At 31.8% G+C, this 19841-nt stretch overlaps 3 protein-coding genes across 4 annotated transcripts; all 3 read left to right on the top strand.

The window, feature by feature from the left end:
• Positions 1-183: 183 nt before the first annotated feature.
• On the top strand, positions 184-10189 carry LOC123006113. Of its 2 annotated transcripts, none has more exons than XM_044400315.1 (10): positions 184-399; positions 4234-4387; positions 6794-6951; positions 7948-8020; positions 8071-8232; positions 8284-8482; positions 8600-8838; positions 9228-9321; positions 9368-9574; positions 9628-10189. In XM_044400315.1, the coding sequence occupies exons 1-10, from the start codon at positions 335-337 to the stop codon at positions 9738-9740; spliced, it is 1464 nt and encodes a 487-aa protein (XP_044256250.1). In that variant the 5' UTR covers positions 184-334; the 3' UTR covers positions 9741-10189. The 2 variants fall into 2 exon arrangements, with proteins under 2 accessions (XP_044256250.1, XP_044256251.1); XM_044400316.1 differs by lacking the exon at positions 184-399 and adding an exon at positions 2443-2657.
• Positions 10190-11792: 1603 nt separating this feature from the next.
• On the top strand, positions 11793-12242 carry LOC123006655. The gene is made up of 2 exons (XM_044401300.1): positions 11793-11891; positions 11944-12242. The coding sequence occupies exons 1-2, from the start codon at positions 11809-11811 to the stop codon at positions 12239-12241; spliced, it is 381 nt and encodes a 126-aa protein (XP_044257235.1). The 5' UTR covers positions 11793-11808; the 3' UTR covers position 12242.
• Positions 12243-14257: 2015 nt separating this feature from the next.
• On the top strand, positions 14258-15150 carry LOC123006702 (E3 ubiquitin-protein ligase RNF216-like). Its single transcript, XM_044401385.1, has 3 exons — positions 14258-14494; positions 14539-14828; positions 14874-15150. The coding sequence occupies exons 1-3, from the start codon at positions 14258-14260 to the stop codon at positions 15148-15150; spliced, it is 804 nt and encodes a 267-aa protein (XP_044257320.1).
• Positions 15151-19841: the final 4691 nt, after the last annotated feature.

Here is a 19841-nt window from a genome sequence, read left to right as displayed (position 1 = left end):
ATCAAGTACCGAAAAGAACCCAACAAACCACAAACATATAGTTTGCAATTATTGTAATGAACATATAAAATATGTATGTGGTAAACACAAGTTCATCGGCTGTTGCACATGATGCCTCTTGTTATTATGAAAGGCATCGCTACATAATATTAAAAAGTGTTCAGTGTAAAACCATTCGCGCAAGCATGCGGTACTCTTCAAAACGGTGGCACCGCAACCATAATTAATGTGATATTAAAATGTGTATTAGTTTCGGTGACGTTAGTGACTGATTGTGATAAAAATGTTTTTAAGAATTGTTCTTTGTTAGTGAAAAGTGTGCGATTTTTCCAAGATGATTACTCTATATAAAACCATCAAGGGTACCGCCAAACACAAAAGGAAAAGGGAAAATAAAGGGTAAACTTTTTCAATTTTTTTTTAATATTCTTATAAATGGTATTCAAAAATCGCCACTGAAAAATAAGAAAGTGTGTATATATAAGCAACATGCGTTAAGCAATCAATTAATTAAATCATTTTTGTTGCGATATTTGCGATTTTGCACTAGTAAAAATGTATTGTGATGTTTTTAGCAAAAGCAGTACGCTCATTTAAGGTGTATTACTTGAATTCCACAGTCGCGACATTTAAATGTGAAGGTAGACGATCAACTCATCGATTTGAATGTTGGATCATTTTTGCATGCCATTACATAAGTACGATAAAATTTCGTTAAATCACAAAATATAAATACGTATCTTCACATATAATTAAGATTCATGTATTTTGATAAATAATAACTAATTCTTTTCAATGCTACATAAATACCGCATAATAATTACAGGTATACATAGATAACAGTCGCGAGTCCAGTTAGAAATCATAGGAGCTTTACGACCTAGAAATATTAACATTAATTAACAATTCCGACAAACTGTACTAATTTATGTTATTGTAACCAGACACACGCACGGTGTTTTAATAAATATTAAATATTTGAAGGTTTTTTTCGTAAAATTATAAAGTTAAGTAACTCACTTCATAAACATAACTTTGAACAGTTACGATTTCGTCAAGCTCATTACAAGATTTCTTCCCAATATTAAAATATTTAACACAGAGTGCCAATTTTAATTTTTGTAGCCATGATTCAGAAATTTATTTTAAATAGACAATGTGGTTCAATCATTTTAAAAATTTGACACAGGAAACGTGACTTGAATAATTTATTTTATTTGATTTTCAAATATTTCAAATTATTTGCTGCAAAATCCTTCTTCCTATGGGAAAACTTAATCCAAAAAAGACATCATTTATGCCAATGTTTATTCATAAAAATGTTACTTTATATAGTTTTTTTTTTCACATTTGTTTCAAGTATTAAAATTTGACCACGTGGCAGGTCATACTCATATGAAGCAAGATGTACGTTTATCACACCATCGATATTTTTTCTTTCTTAAAGCTATTGCCTCAATATTTATATGTAACAATGTGGCGAATGGAAATATGTAGGTATCAAAATTAGTTTCACTACATATCTTCGTTAACTAGTCTTGTTCAGAAAGCGAGTCATTTTTTGTGATTACATTCTTTATTCATCGTAATTAGAACAAAATTTAAACAGACAAACTCTGTTCAAAAGCAGCTGACGTATTCACGTATTTTTAATAAAGATTTGACTTACTCGCTGTACTCTTGTTAAATAACAGATTTGATTAAATCTAAAATTACAGCTGTATGATATCAAATTAAATTAATTCCATATTAATTGAGAATTGTAATTGCATCCTTTACTACGCCTGATGTGTCTTAAAAATGTGCATATAAATAGTCAATGCACTTTGTCAATTTGTCCTAATCGAAAACTCGTTTCGAAGATATTGTATATATCATGATGCAAAAAAAGTACTTGAGTTCTTTATGTAGGTAGGTGCATAGCATTGACCTCAGGTATTTTTAACCACGTCTTACGTGCATTTTTCAGCATAAAAACACGTGCAAAGATTTATCATTTTATTGTTTTTTTACAAGTCGGGTGTAAAATAATTTCGAACATGAAATATTCACACTCACCACTGATAAAAAATGTTGATTATAATTCACTTTTAAACATAAATAATAAATTGTAGTAGATATGTGAATATGGCAAGTAGACTTAAGTCACACAATCATACAAAGGGGTAGATACTGTAATTCTGGATGAGTAGATCTGTAGATAAAAGACGCAAAGGTGATATACCTGCCTGGGGTATAAAGTGGGTATGCATCTAGATTGCATGGTGTTGCTTTTGACATCGCCCGCGAGATGTCTATACAAATTTAATAAAGAGGAAAAAGAAAGTAGCTTGATTGCCACTTACCTTGGAAACAGTTAGAGCAGGGAGAGATAGGGGCTAACCCACTTACTTATGACGTCATAATGAGCTTAACGTCAGACGAGTATGCGCACGCCGCTGTCGAAAGCGCGCTCTAAACCGAATGTTTCCTTCATTCTATTCTTTGGTAGATGTGTGCTGTAGCACCGCGACGGTTTTATATACTTAATTCGTCGCGTGTGACAAGATTTGTGCCCGAAATGGATTTATTTCAGAAATTTTGCTAGTGTAGTGATTCTCTAGTTCCTATTTCTATCTTTGGATTACTTTTTCTCCGTACACGCCCTTTAGTTTTTGGTGAGTAATTCTGAAACTGGCAGCATCAAACTTGACAATATCACACCAGAAAGTACAATAGATCATATGGCACTTTCTTATTTTTCTACCGACTTTGGCATAAAGATTTATTGTTTAACAGTGTTTTCGTTTCGGGTTACTCATCCAAATGCCAAGGAATACGCCAAAGAAATGTTATTCGGAGGCGCTTATTGAATTTTAAATATGACTTGTGATTCATAGGCTTTTCAAAGTTATATGAACTTTGGTTGGCATAAGAATTCGTCATTTAGCACCAATTAAGAAAAATATCGGGTATCTCTTCTCATCGCACATTGAAATCTCCGAAAAATCTCACCAAAATACAGTCATTTTCTACATAAATTTTGTTCAAATGCAAGTCAGTCGCTTAATAAACTACAAAAACAGACGGATATTTCAAAATAATTACGTTTTGTGTATAAACATGAGGCTGGAAGCAGTATCCTTAGCCTAGTAAATGAAAAATGTCAAAATAAGTGTATTTATACAGTTTGAGGCTCAAATTGATATAAAGTCATTTAGGCGCACTAAAATTGTTGTATTTCATGTACAGCGGAACATCTCACATACAATCAATGTGAAAATGATTTGGTACCCATGATGGTTACTAAATGAGAAATACAATTCGCCGTTAAATTAACAGCATTATACAGGAACATTTGTATAGAGCGTAACTTGTCTGTTCCACTATATATCTAACAAGGCTAGCTGAAGTTTCACTCGTTTCACCAACTCTCTCGTCAAGAAATATACAATATATTATGATGTCTATCTTATACTTTCAAACATGTGATAGCCTGATCAAATTTTGATTAGAGCGTATCTATTGATCCTCACGAATTATTTGGTACAATATGTTGCTATTTTATTGATATTATTGCATCACAGCTGAGTATAAGAACCACTTTTGTAAACCAGTGAAGTATACGCTGGACCACTTTCACCGTTCTAAATTACTCCACATGATATATCTCATGTTCACATTCTTACACGGTTTAAAGCAGTGTTTTTGCACATTTTTACGACAAAAATGCTTTCGTGTTGCTATCCTACTTAGAAGTAGTATAGTCAAATTATTAAACTAGGACTATGAGTAGTTTCCAGCAACTTTGTTTTCTTTGAAATTGCACAATGAGCAACACTATACGGTTTTATGGAAATGCTAAACTGTCTTAATGTTGGTACCACTGGATGGTAAAACGTGCCGCACTTCTAAGAACTCGAAGATTATTTGTCTGTGTCATGTGTACCTTTTTCACAGTAACTTTTCTTAAAAACACCAGGTGCGAACAACTCACGTAGTATCACAAGATTGTTAGCAATTTCACAAGCATCAAAAGCAAAAATTTCACTTAAAATGTTTGATTTACGGTGCAAACAAAAATTTCCGATGTAGCTTAAAAAACGACTCACGACTTTTAAGGTAAATTGAAACTTTTTTATACATTCATCCTAACGTAATTTTTCTTCAGTTCATGACAAAAATAACGCGGCGTGTAGTATTAATTAAATTTAGGTTTGGTGCAATTTAAACATGAAACTGTATTTTTTACAGATTAACTTTAGCTTTGCCTTTACCTGAAACACCTGAAATGGTTTCTCGTCGTCGCATTCTTTCAAGATCTCGAGATGATTTGCACATGGATTCCACTTTCCAACCCCCAGAAGACGAAGAAGATGTTTGGTATCAAAAAGACAAGCTTTATAAGGTAAGGTTTTTTTGGCAACAAACAAATTGAATTAATTAATTCTCCACCAAAAGTTTAGTAGTCAGTTTTTTAGTAGCCATAGATTATGTAATTTAATTTTACATTCGAGTAAGCTGATTTCCTCTAAAGCCATACATAAATTCAAGCTTAACGGGTTCCAGTACGCCCAAACATTTCGTATTTTGGGAAGACCACCTTCTCGTTAATTCAATTTTATTAGGGTAAACTCTACTAGCGAGTTTATTGAACTCAATAGAAAATTTTATAATAGCCAATTATTGTGAAGCTTGATAAAATTAATGGATTTTTGAACGCCTTCTTTGCAATTATGAGCGCTTCTCACCTCATCTTTGTTAAAAAATTAAAATAAAAAATACTCGTTATATTTAACAAAAGGATGAAATAATTACTTTGAAAAATTTTAAGGGTGTTTTGCTCTTTCATTCTAAATTTAATTTTGGTTGCTTTCAAGAACCGGTCACAGGTTCGTCATCTTAGCTGAATCACCCTGTACTTAATAGGCGGAATATCCAAAGGCACGAGCTAATAAAATGCGACAACAGTTAACTCTGTATGTAAAACAAATAGTGGGCGTGCGTATTAGGTACATTATAGTGTAAGTAGAAAGTTACACACTTAACTGATCAAGTAGTTTGATTTTTTGTATTGAAAAAATTACGACTAATTGAAAATCAAATCGAATGGTAATTTCTGTCGCAAGTCTATTCCCAAATTTTACATTTACACGGTGCTCTCATTATAAATTTAGTATATGTTCCTACTTGTACAAGCTGGACAACGATCTTGACATTTGCGGAGACCCTGACGACCGGCCAAACAACTTTCACAGGCCGTCGTATTATTTAAAACAAATATTTTGATTCTCTAAGATATTCATTCAAATGCTTGAAGTGATCTTCCCTAATGTCTCACTTCGAGCTAAATCACATTTTGTTAAAAAGTATCGGATTTATTCTTACTTCTACTCTATGATTAATTCGGAAATTTAATAAACCTCACACTTTACAAGGATTTTAAATGTCAACTTTCTCTGAAATTCTATGCATGACGATCTAATGACATTTTGCAATTAAACAAACCGACTGTTCAATATTAATATTTGATAGAAACAAATAAGTGAGGAGGCAAGATAAAGCGTGTCAAATTAAATTATCTGTTGATAGTTTTTACGCGAGATACAGTTAATAAGGTAATTACATAGGGTCCTTAACGTGCAACAGATTGCTTAGTGTTGCTATGCTACGTAACCAACGTTATTACACCTTACGGCATTTTAGCCGTTACTGTAACGTCCTTGTAACAAACTATACATTCACGTTCAAATATTTTCCAGCATACCTTTGTCCGTGCGACAAATACGTTTGATAATTTCATGTCAGTAAATGGTTTTAAACGTTTCTATTTGACTCGTCTGATCTAAGTCCCATGTGAATTTTACCTAATTTTATTATGCGCGAATATTTCATAATGATCTGTGAATATACTATTTAAAACATTTGCATCACATTATGCAATTCCCCAATGTCCTGATGCAATGACATGTTACACTATCTACAGATTCTGCATCTATTGGCGTTTGTGTGTCATTTTAAGCGAATTGGAAAGACATTTCATTTCTGCGTCCTTCGTTACACACCCATTATTTAAAGGAGTGTGACAATTTATTGACTAAACTGAATAAATTGCCGGATTTTGAGATAATATCAAACTTTGGATATTTCTAACTGCTCAACCGCAGACATTTTTTAGATTACAAAGAACTCGCGTTTCACTCATTTTTGGATCTACTATATTGTAACAAGGTCGAGGTAACCATCTAGAACCGTTTTCTAATAGTGATTGGGTGTGTTAAAGGTTTTTATATTTCTTTGAACAGCTTACAATAAAGTAGTATACCATACAAATAGTCACTAGTAGGTTAAAAGTTTTCTAAATTTAGATGATATTTTAAATTTTTCTATGAAACGACTTTCAGTATGTGATATTTGACTTAAATTTAAATAAACGCAGTTTCTCTATACTTTCACTAAACTTATTATTGTTTTACAGCATTTTAATTAAATTAAACAAATGTAGTAAAACCGCAAGTCTGTTTTACTTCTTATTAATCAACTACCACTACTGGTGATGTTAATTGCAAATGAAAGTCGTGATAAAAAAAATTTGTTCTACTAATTTGTCCAAAAAATTTAATACAGCATTTAAATTTCTAAGCCATAGTCATTTTAATAAATAATAAATTATGGCTAACCTTAAAGTAGGACAACGTTGTATAACTTTATTCAACTTGTGCAACAATTTATTGAACTATATCCCTTTCCAATTTGATCAAACTTTTACTCTTAAGTATATTAGCTGAAATTGTGATATGAATGCTCTTTTCAGGATCACATTCAAGAAGTTCTCGATAAATGGACTCAGATAGATGATGAAATTTGGGCCAAAGTGATTGTTTTAGAACGAAACCGAAGAGTCGCAAAGGCATATGCCCGAGCCCCGGTTTTGACAGTAAATGGATCCGATGATGGATTTGATGGTTTTCGGTAAGTTTTACATTTACGTTTCATTGTGAGAGGCTGAGAGGGCGAACGTATTGCAGAACAGTTGTTACATATGTAATAGGTACACAAAAGCCTTTCTAATAGGGTGACCTACACTGTAATCAAGTTTCGAAGTGCGCTAGAAAATTAATAAAAGTTTGCTTTGACTTAATACAAAATCAATTTAGACGTGTAATGAGTAGAATTTTGGGCAAACGATATTTTTAATTAAACTGGGTGACCTTCATTTAATGCAGTTATAATTATTGAAAGTATGTATTATATATCACATTGTTTACGTCTTCACACTTCATGTATATTAAATAAATAACGGTAGTCAATAGCAGGAAATTCTCCATGCATTGCGACTTTGTCAACCGATCTAATTAATCTATTAGTTAATAAATTTCTGATAAGTTCATTATTTGTACCCAACAGCGCGACATTTTTTCAGAAAACTAAAAATTTCCAATTTGTCAAGCAATGTTATTTTAGGATAAACCAACTGAGTTCGCTGGCCAAAGACGCCTTTGCAATTACACAAGGTCGTCTAGTCTGGGCAACGCAGATATTTTTACTAAATCTTGCCTATATAATAAGAATAAATTGTGAAACGGCAAAAACTTAAATACCACAAACATTAAATAATTCCTAATATCTTCGAATTGAATAATACTTTTTTACTCTGACCTTTTCACAGTTAAAACAACTAGTATTAATTACAATGTGGAATTGTTGTTCGGCATAACCGGATATTTTATTTAAAACTAATCGACGGTCACTACGCATGCTTACTGGAAAATTTTTCTAATCAAGAATTTGTCAACTAAGCAAAAACTAATCACATATTTGAAAATTTTGAAAATATTTGTACGGTTTAGGATTAACATTATCTTAGTCTGAACTAAATTGTGTGTACCGTTTAGAAACACAAAACAACAAAATACGTTTAATTTTTTTTTTATTTCCATGGGAAAAAAATTGACTTTATTTTTCTAGGATTGGTTTGTGTGGCTTTGACAACCCAATGAGAGACCAAAAAACGGAGGAATTCAAAAGACACATAGGCCATGTACGTATTTGTAGCCGCTTTTGTGTTAATTGTACGAATGTTTTTTTCAGGGGGTTAAAATAAAAATGGACGATGCGGGAAATATTCTAATAAAACGGGTATCAAAATGTAACGTTTACATAAAAAATACGGGCCAAGACGACGAAAATGCGATAGGAAATGAAATTTTGAAATTACCTAATTGTGCTTTAGAGCCGGAAAAGCCTGTAAAGGTAAAAAACCCGCAAATTTTTGTTGCGTAAAAGTCAAAAATGTAATTCCAGCTGTTCGATATGAAGAAATTTCAGTCAAATGTAAATCGTGAATTACGGCGTGCCTACCCTGATCGTCGAAGATTAGAATGTCAGTGCTTGAGTGCAATAGCTTTTGTAAAATCGGAACCTGAGTTACTGGAATGCCCTATTTGGGTTCTCATTATAAACGTCGTCGCCATGGACATGCTAAAATCGAAACTTCCTCCAGGTACGCCTACGCCTACGCCTTTCGAGTAATCTGTTCGATTAGCTGGCACTACCAAAAAAGCCGCTTTTCAAAAATTCTTCTGTCGGATTATCAACGTGTGTGTGTATTTAATTTCAGTACAACGGGTAATGGACATCAAGAACAGACCACGCATTCCAATTCCAGATGAAGATCCCTACAGCGTTGCAGGTAACGGTAGCGGATCGTCGGGTAGTTCAGGTTTCGCGGGGGCGGGTAGTGTGGCAGCCACTAGAGAACAACTCCTTTTGCAGAGCCAACAACACGCACAGCGACGGAGCGAAAAACCACCTAAACTACCACCCCGCGAAAATATGTATCCCCATGACATACCTAAGGTCGGTCTTTGTTTATTTTTGCACCAACAAGCTTTGCACGCCTACAATCATAATAAACACATAAATTTCTAAGCCGTAATAGAATCCACATCATGACCGTTACCGGCGAGATGCTATCAGATTTAATTATTGCCCACCAACTGCCACACGTCACACTGATTTGTCTTAGAATTATCAAAATTTCCTTATAATACACTTCTTCGACAATAAATAATAATTAGAAATTTTAAAATACCTACATTAAATAATTTTTTGTAACGACTCACGGTCTACTAACCAATCTAATTATTTGTTAAAAATGCTGTAATTACGAAATATATCTATGTACATTAAATACAAATCCTTTCTTCTGAGAGAAAGTTTCAAGTTTCTATGTATTTTTTGTGCAGCCCGATTATGACGACCACGAGCACGACAACAGCCGTCTGAAGCCATTCCCGTCTTCTCGAGGGAAGGAAAAATCAAAAGACAATAAAAAATACGGTATGTTGGAAGTCCGTGTTTTGGTTGCTCTAATTATTATTTATAGATGACCCCTATTATTGTGGATTAAGGGCACGTGTTCCGAATTTTGTTGCAAAATCTAAAGCGAAGGAATCTGTCTCGTCGAAGAGATTTTCAATAAGTCAGCAAGCTCCACCTCCCCTTCCTGTGATGCACCAACAGCATATTAGTTCGCATCATAATATGCACCAACATTCAATGTGGCATACGAGGAGTTTTGAAAGTGGTATCGGTAAGTGTTATAATGTCTGCTATAATAGAGATAGTTAATTTTTTTATCTGTAGACTCGGACGTAGTCGAATCACCCTATAACCAAATTTACGGACGATTACCTATACCTACAAGGGCGTATATTCCAAATCAGTCACGTACCATGTATATTGGAGAATGGGACTAATATTGTGTATGTACATAAATGAAGTTTTGTAAAAACGTAAAAGGACATTATATCCAATTCGAAGACTTTGTAAATCTCATTATTTAACATCACTTGTCTGTTTGATACTGCCACTACTGTTTATAGACTTTACAGCAAATTTATACTATGAGTGCTATTTTATACTTGTAAACGGCTTTGTAACATATTATTTACAGAATATTTAATTTAATTTAGTAAAAATTTTAGTGTTCTGTCAAATACTCAGTAAATAAATGTACCTATAGTATTATAACAACGGATATTAAATCAGGATGTGATTATATACGTCATAGTCATGTTATTATAATATATAGATAGATATATGCTATGTTGATAGGATACATTTTTGTAAAGTAAACTTATAAATTGTATATTGTATGTTTTTGTAATTACTGCAATAAACGGTGATGGAAGAAATATTTTTTTAACAGATATTATTTAATGACACTGACATTTCATCCGCTAAGGAGCAACTCTCTATTTTTCTTTTCAATTGCAGAAGCTTCAAATCCAAATCGGGTTGCTATTTTTTAATTCAAATGACATTCCAAATTTGCTGTTTCAACTTAAACAATAAACTAAAGGTAATAATAACTCCCAAGTTGCTTCCCCTCCACCCCTGACAAACATTTCGCGGGCACTCAAAAAAAATACCATGTAAGGTAAAATACCAATAATAAATCTTAAAAAATTAAAAAATTCTATCTACAAACATTTCAAAATTATAGGAGATTAAATTTTGCACTTTGTCTATTTATTTTTGTTGGAAAAATAATTTTCCATGTTTTTTTGCTGCAGGCTATTAAAAGAGGAAATAAGAAAGCTGTATCCTAAAATGTAACCATGTTTAACGTTATTTTGTGGCTTTTATTAGCAAAATTTTGTACCTTTACTAAATAGTTATAAAAAACATATACAATATCATCAGTAACAAACAAAAGACAAAAAATGTCAAATGTCAAAAAATAAATGTAAAATTTTTTTGACAGGTTGAATTGGTATCTTATTTTACTTGGAATTTTTCTTTGGGGCGTGGGTTCTGAGAGCCCCTGTATATTGGCTTTAAAAAGATTTTTTTTAACATATCGGGTTCTGCCTTAATGCCACAGCACTGTTCTACTATTTGTTTATTTGTGTAATTATTTCGACTCTGAGTTTTCAATTACAAGCAAATGTTTTTTTTTACATTTTCCGAAAAAAATGCATTAACATTTTTTTTTCAAATGACGTTTTACACTGCCAGAGGTCTTAGAAACTCGGAAAAGTTCAGAAAACGTTGTTGGGTCGAATTTAAGAAAAAAAAAATTAATTTTTGATGGTGTAAATTTGAAAAATTCTGTACCTTTAGATCACAAAAATCGTACACCGAACACGGTGTAACATAATTTAAAAATATCACATAATTTAAAACTAACTTAAATTGTAATTGCGAATTGCGAAGGCAAATCCAGGGTGATTCTTAAATAGACCGACAAAATTTTATCCTTGGTAGTATCAAATGAAAACATGCTGAAAAAAATATTTAAAAAATTCTTTGTTTAACCGTTCTCCAAATAAAATTTATTAAAGTCATTTTAGAGGTAAAGCGTACGCCACTGATGTGTTCGTAAATAGTATTAGCACAGGTAGTGGTATTTGATGAAAATGTACTTGATCATTGCAACAATCATAAACGCCGTAAGTGACACGGATTAAGGGGGTTTTGCCCCTAAAAGATAAAAAGGGTACAGTTTGTCTCCATTTATACTTGGGAAGCTGTAATAAAATTTTGTCGGTCTATTTAAGAATTACCTGTAGAATACCTTTTGTCAATTTTTATATATTTTTATATATTAAAAAAATAAGGCCAATCATTTTTAGGTATGTAAATATCTCATTCTTGATTAAAAACCAATTGCTTATTATGAATTTTCTTGGAATACTAGTAATACTACATAATCGTTGCCATTTTGTTTAGATTAAATACTCTTCATTGCTTCTTTATCAATTAAAGTGTAAGTTTCATTTTTTCATTTGCTTATTGTTCGTGCACCTCCAAGCAAGCAAAATGGGTTCCTTTTATTCCAGACGTTTAGAAGATAACGAGAGGGAGTTGAAAAATATCACAAATAATCTCTTAGAGCTTTTGCAGTAAGTACATAAAGTTGGAAAATCTTTTACTAATTTTTTGATTTTTTTTCAGTGAGCTAGGCCCTGCTGAGCTCCTCAATCGCGCTGTTAAAGATTCCAAGATCTACGAAGTTTGTAAAAACAACGAAGAACTGAGACAAGCCTGCCTGGTTGATGCTTTTAGAAGATACTATGAACAGAAATTTCTCTATGAGGAAGTTTACAACAGAACTGTTGACTACATGCGTCTTTTCGACGATTTTCTCAAAGTTCAAAATGCTGTTGATGAGCAAAGACAATTGGAGGAAGCTAGTTCCGAGGAAACCTCCAGTGTCCGCCGTCGTAACAAACTTGAATCGGACAAAAATTAAGGGAGGGCAATGAATTTTTGATTTTTAAAATTAATGTATTTTTTTGCAAAATCTATAAAAAATGTACACTTGTTTGAATAAAAAAAATAATTTTTTTTAGATTTTTGCTCTTTCACTAAGTCACCCCATCAACCCTGCTGCATTTAAATCAAAATATTGTCTCTCAGTTAATATTTAAAAAATAAATAAAGAATTATCTAAAAATTTGTAGCGGTAATCTCTGGTATTTATACAGAGTGAKTCATTATTTTGACGTATGTAAAAGGTTTCAACTTTTATTCACCTGACAATAATCCACTACTATACAGGCTGTTTCGCCCCCCCCAGGGAAAAATGCCAAGTAAGATACAATACCAGAAACATTGAAAAAAGCCACAAATAACGTTAAACATAGTTACAATTCAGGATACAGSTTCTTGTTTCAGCAACATTGTTTTACGGTTAACTTTGACAAAATTCTCTCAAAAACTAAATCAAAATTTTAACAACATAATCGACGTATTTCCACTGATTAAGACKAGTGATTTTATTAATTTTTTGTGTGGAGATCTATTTTTTAGTACTTAACAATACAGGCTGTTCCGTTTTTATTGTTACAAATTTAAACAACTAATAGAATATTCAATTGTAAAACAAAAGTTTCCTATAAACATGTATCAAAAAATGTTATGTAAGCGAGATACACCCCCTGAAAGAGATGCGTTTTTTAATGGAGTTTTTCCACTATTGCAGTATAGACAAAATTACACAAGTTGGTACAGCACCTTTAAACACCTGAACGAATTCAAATATTAGTTGTCGAAATTTTTATTCACGGGCATTTAAACGATAAGACGAATTTAATTTTTAATTTTTATCCTCTTTATGGTCTGTAACACATATTGTAAACTGATTTTACTCAAAAACGATAAGTTGTATCAAAGAAACGCAATTTTTTGTAAAAAACTATGAAATTTAGAATTGGCTGAAAGTGGCAAGAACCAACAGCCAAAATAATTAGAGCACTTTTAACCCTAAACCCCCCCAGTTTAAGACGCTCCTGAGTAAAAATTTTGACATTTTATCTTTGAATTCGTTTGGGTGTATAAAGGTTATCAATTGTATCAAATTTTGTAATTTTATCTTTAATGGTTTCTGAAATATTTTAAAAAATCCATTAAAAAATTTCGATACATGTTCATAGGAAACTTTTATTAATTGAATTGAATATTCTATCACCTGTTTAAATTTGTAACAATAAAAACAAAACACCCTGTATAATAGTAGTTTCGCTTAATTTTACATTGAGATAATATGTATTAAAATTATATTTTTTATCTTGGGGTAATTTTATTAACCACCTTTTAAGTTTCCTACAATTTAAATTTCATAAAAATCCGTTGGCAAATAACAGGGAAATTAGATATGAAAGTCTAATGTGGGACACTCTGTATTATTTAATGGAAATAGTTAAAAAATAAATATTGACAATACGAGTTAAATGTTTTATTTTTTATTTATCCTCATATCCCACATATCGATAAAAACATAAAAAACAAAAAAAAAACAATAAATCCGGACTTATTGGTAAATGACCGCTCTGGGTATCGAAAATCGACCAAAATTTTGTTAAAAATTAAACGTCACGGCCTTTCACCGATTTTTCTCACTAAAGTAATGAAAAAGGAGAAGAAATAAAACCACAATCGTAGTAAAATAAATGTATTCAACTAGTAAAAAATATTTATAATTAATGGCGCCGATGATTATGGTGGTAATGAGCATGTTGTCCCTCCATCAACTGGTAATAAAACCAATTAAAAATTTTCAATTAAAAAAAAATCACTTACGACTAGATGATCCACCCTCGAGGAGATCAAATAAGCTGCAGGAATTGAAGAGTTAGAAATGTGTCTATTTTGCGATTTCGCCACAATTCCTGCTGAAGGCTACAACATTTTCACTTGTTTGAATCCCGAGTGCATGAAGGAGTCCTGCAGGATCAATTAATAAGAAATCACCCATTATCTCACCGAAATGAAAAAACTCGAAAATTTGGAACGCGAAGAAGCGAAAAATCGCGGTTTAATGCAAACTTGTAATTGTTGCTACGACGAGGAAGTTCTCCCACGTGACATCCACACGTGTGAAAACAATTGCAAATTTTGTAAATCTTGTATTGTGAAAAGTGTCGAAGTGGCCTTTGGGGAAGGAAAACTGTCTTTTTCATGTCTCGCCAGTTGCGAATCCTCATTTAGTCTTCAAACATTACAAGTTGGTGGTGATAAGTCGTTGTGTTTGAATAAAACGAATTTTAGGCCGTTTTGAGTCCGAAATTGTTCTCGAAAATCGCCCAAAAGAAAGCCCTCGAGGAGATCAAAGCTGCAGGAATTGAGGAGTTGGAAATGTGTCCATTTTGCGATTTCGCCACGATTCCTGCTGAGGGCTACACCATTTTCACGTGTTTGAATCCTGAGTGCGTGAAGGAGTCCTGCAGGATGTGCAAGAAGCCGTCGCATGCCCCTTTAAGGTGCGAAGAAATCGACGAGGATGCTGACGTCAAGGCGCGAACTTCTGTTGAGAATAAAATGACTGAGGCTTTGTTGAGGTAACAAAACAAGGAATTATTCACTTACGTTGTTAAAAATTCCAGGAAATGTTATAAATGTGGGGTCAAATTTTTCAAAGAAGAGGGTTGTAATAAAATGACTTGTTCTTGTGGGGCTTCCATGTGTTACTTATGTGAAGAACCAGTAACAGGTTATAAACACTTTAATGAAGATGGAGGCGATCGTTTCGATTTGTGTCCCTTGTACAGTGATACTCATGATTTTAATAAGGAAAATTTGCTCAAGGGGGCTGCTGAATTGCCTAAAACATCTCAATCAATAAGGTTTTTGAATCGAGGCAAACGTAGTTTTTTGCAGTGATATTTAATTACGTTTTCAGGAGCTTTTGTAACTCCTTGCACGCTTTTTAGAAAATCGAAATATTCTGCACCTAAATAAAAAAAAATACAAAAAGAGATTTATAAATTTGTTACATACCTCGATCCATGTAACGAATTAAAACACAACACAAACAGTTAAAATAATAAAATTGACAAAACTAGTACGAATTAAAAGACTAACACTAACGAAATGGTCGAAATCTGACTCGACTCTGATAATCACATATTGTAAAAACGCCGATAAGGGGAGTAAAAATTTTAGATAAACGCGTTGAAGGCCTTTGAATTAAGAAAAAACATGAATTTTTGCAATTTGTTGGGAAAATAATAAAATTTTAGCACTAATTATCATCTGATTCGAGTTTTTGTCCAGTACTTATTATTTATTATTATACTTATTTTTTATTACAGTTGATTTGGATTGGATTTGGATGGAATGAAACTATCAATTTTTTTGTCAAAAATATTATAGGTGTATAATGGCTATAAAATTGCTATTCCAAAAAAAAAAGAATATAAATTAATTGTTTAACTTACGTGATAAACATACTAACAATTTTTTTTAATGGAAACCTACCACAAAATTTTTTTATAGACAACGAGCTTGTTACAAGAATTTTTGTTAAAAAAAATGTTTGACTTACAAGTATTAAAGAATTTTTTTTAATAAACTATTCGCTTTTTTTTTAATAAATTGATGAATATTTAAAGGTTGTAAAAAAGCGATGCCAAAATATTTTTTATTTTAATTAATGGTTTAAACGTACCACCCCTTGGGCGGTGGAAGAAAGTTTTGACAACAGATAAAGTTTATAATTTTTTAACATAAATTGTAACATTTTTAATAAATATTTTTGTACATTTATAAAATGCATGAACATATCTTTGTAAAACATTAATTAAAAAAGTGTTTTATTTAAGAAAAAAATATTAATAATTTGGTAATCTCAAAAGTTTAAACAATTTTTCTCTTTAACATATTTCTAATCGGATCTTTTTTCTTAAACTGTCTAATTTTTAACTTGAACTGAAATGTTTAATCAGAAATTTGTGATTTGAGAAAAATATGCACAAATATGCAATATTTCCTAAAATTTGCACGAAGTTGCCAAAATATGCATTTTTTAATTGGCCTATATTAATCAAAAAACATCAGATATGCATAGAAAACTTATAATTTTGTTGATATACCTCATAATAATCACAAATATGCATTTTGTATATAATTCGAGCCTTATTTATGAATAACCCTATGAAACAAGAAAAATTAGTGTAATTTAAATTAAATATCGCTGTATAATCTTATTGTGGTGCGGAAAAAAAGATTAAGAACAAGTGTAATTTGTTCTTACAAAATTCAACATAAACGATGGATTCCATTATTTTAACAACTAAACTGGTTAAACTAACAGGACGATAGTTCTCTGCATCAAATTTATCTCCTTTTTTATAAATTGGTCTAACTAGTGCTGTTTTCCAATCATTTGGTAATTTACCGGCAACAAAAGATTGATTCATGAGAATGAATTTGGGTCCTTTATTGGCAAAAATTTTGCACTTTTACTACATAATTATAAAAAAAAACATATTCAAGATCATCAGTATCATTAAATAGACATAAATGTCAGAATAGACAATAAATGTCAAAATTTTTTAACAGACAGAATTTTTTAAATATTTGTTTTGTGTTCCTGGTGGCATTCTGTATGTTAAAAGATGGCGAGCGTATAAGAGCGCGAGATTTGAAAGGTGTACGAAAGAACGTGTAACAGTGAAATATGTATAGGTAAGTTTTTTTTATTAATTTTCTCTTATTAAAATTCGAATACTAATAATTCAAACAATTGTTACTCCAAAATGATAATAGCTTTAAAATATGTACTATAAGTGTAATAGTGAAATGTGTAAAGGTAAACAAAAGGTAAGTAAAAGAAAAGGTACTTACTTCCATGTCAATTAAAAATAGTCATTTTTCATTCTTATTCAGAAATAAATTTCAAGAATTTTTGCTACTAAACTGAGCTAAACTCACTTTCCAGTCAAACCGGAAATGATCTTTTCCATTTGTCATTAAAAATAAATGCGAAAAACTGGTATCAGTACGTAAAGACTCAAACAAATACCTAGTTTCTGGAATAATTAAAATTAGTGCAAAATATTTTCTCTTTGGGTGAGATTTAATGTGTCTTCGTTTGAAACTTTTGTCGTAAGTAAAAGTGAAATTTAGTAACTGCGTCTCCTTAGCAAGATTGTTTCCATAATGAGAAAGAAAACAAAGTTTTATTGTTCATAAACTTAGATAGAAATTTGTTTTAAAATTTTTGTATTTTTTGTAATAACTCAGCATTTGGAAGTCTTTTACTTAATGATAGAAAGAAAAAATAGTTCTGCAACCAGAAATACACACATTGGACCTTCTTATGCAACTCAAAATACAGTAACATCAATAGGATCAAGTTATTTATTTATTAATACGGCCACCAAAACGGGAGCCACATTTTTTACACAAAATGTTGTTAGAACCAACCGTTATAACACCCACATCTGGGTCAGACAATAATCCTCGTCGAGTGTTCGAACATCACTTCCAAGAACGATTTTCATGATATGTTTGGGCAGGGATCATTAAAGATCACCTATTTGAACCCCACATTTTACCTCAACGTTAACTGGCGACGCATATCTGGATTTTTTGGAAAATGCGTTGACCGATTTGATGAAGAACTTGCCCTTAACAACATAGAGGGACATGCGGTATTTATTCAGATGTAACTCCACCTTCCACCACATTATCCCACCACCACCAATTGGTTGAACAACCATTTTCCAGAGCGATGGATTGGTCTTCAGATTTAAATTCGTATAATTCAGTACAATTCGTACAATTAGTGTACACAGCCCAAATTAAACCTTTGAAGAGCTGACCGATCGTGTGATTCAAGCAACCCATCAATTAGAAATCACACGGGGATGTGTGTGCAAACGCAAGCTTCCTTAGCCCGAAGAGCTCAAGCGTGGCAAAGGACAACATTTCGAGCAATTTTTATAACGGCAAGTATTAATGACCCACTAACATTGACACTGTTTATGTTCCATAGTTTTTTTCTTATGAATAAATGTAAATATGGTATTAGGACATACCTAAACGAAGATGGGTTGTTCCCAAGGACGTTATATCTAACCTCCTTGGTTGTTTCACTTGACGAGTTTTATAATGGCTAGAAGAATATTTGCTAGTTATCCGCAAACACTCTGTATATGCAAATAAAACAGTCTCAGGCAATCAGTTGCCTAAGCATCACCAGTCTCGATTTTGAATTTTTTTATATTTTATTTGTTTTCTAAATGTATTACACTATATAGGCCTGTTCAGCACAATAGTTAAAATTTAAAGGATTCTGTCCTGTTTTTAAGGAATTTAAAATTCGGTTTCAGCTAAAAAAATCACCTTCGACAAAATTGGTAATTTTTTAGGATATTGCCTCGTTTTTAAGGGTATATTAAAAAATTAAAATGTCAAGGCATTTCGCATTTTTTTAAGGTATAGTATCCAGAACAGGATTGAGAATTAATGAATAATTGTAGAATAACCTTTACTATAAAATAATACATACTCTAAATAATCATAAAGGAAAAACATTTATTTAAACAGCATCATAAGGCACCTTTAATACATTTTTAAATTCTTTCTTAGTTTCAGTTTTTTGTATCTGAAAATTGTTCTTTAATCATAACACGAATATCTTCTTTAAAAACTTGAAGATCGTTTTTACACAGGCGTACGACTTTTTTTAATAGTTTTAAACTGTTTACAGAGATTTTATTTCATCTATTTGGTTAATGAACTCATCTAAAAAAAACCCTTTGTTTTCGGCAAAAGTTGGAAATAGCAATGTTGTTTCTTTAGACGAGTTCTATTTGTGGTTAGAAAATGTGCCAGTTATGAGCAAATACCTGTTACACATTTTCCTGTTGAAAAATATATTTTGAACAAAATCAACACATTTTGTGTATTGTTTATTTATAATCTAAAGTTACAATGTTCTGTCTTAACAAAGTTTTGATAACTTAGCTTTCACAGCTAACCGACTAACCTTTCGTTTTCGGCAAATGTTGGAAATAGCAATGTTGTTTCTTTAGACGAGGTCTATTTGTGGTTAGAAAATGTGCCAGTTATCAACACATTTTGTGTATTGTTTATATAATCTAAAGTTACAATGTTCTGTCTTAACAAAATTTTGATAACTTAGCTTTCACAGCTAACCGATTAACCTTTTGTCATTCATTGTTATCTGATGGTGTATCTGAGTCAAAGAAATTGTTAACTCCTGTGGTTTTCTTCGCCCACGAATCGTGATTAGAATCGTCGGAACTAATTCTTCAAAATATTAGAAAAAAATTAAATCAAAGTAATTGTTTTTCTTACACATTTACATCATTTTGTTACATATTTGTGGCCTAGGCCTCTTTTTTGGTAGGACTTTGATAATTTCTTGAATGGAATTAAGTCGTAAAAAATATACTTATATGGAAATTCGAACTATATACAGGGTGCGCCAGAACTCGCGCCCCAGAGAAAAATGCCATATAAGGTAAGATACCAGGAACATGGAAAAAATGTTAAAAAAAAATATTTATAAAAATTTCGAAGTTATGAGGGTTTAAAGTTTG

This window comes from Tribolium madens, unplaced genomic scaffold, assembly GCF_015345945.1.
Source record: "Tribolium madens isolate multiple individuals breed KSU strain unplaced genomic scaffold, Tmad_KSU_1.1 Scaffold_2;HRSCAF=44;Tcas5.2_LGX, whole genome shotgun sequence".
NCBI lineage: Eukaryota > Metazoa > Arthropoda > Insecta > Coleoptera > Tenebrionidae > Tribolium > Tribolium madens.
Note: the sequence above shows the minus strand (reverse complement) of the source record. Positions and strands in the feature narration are given on the sequence as shown.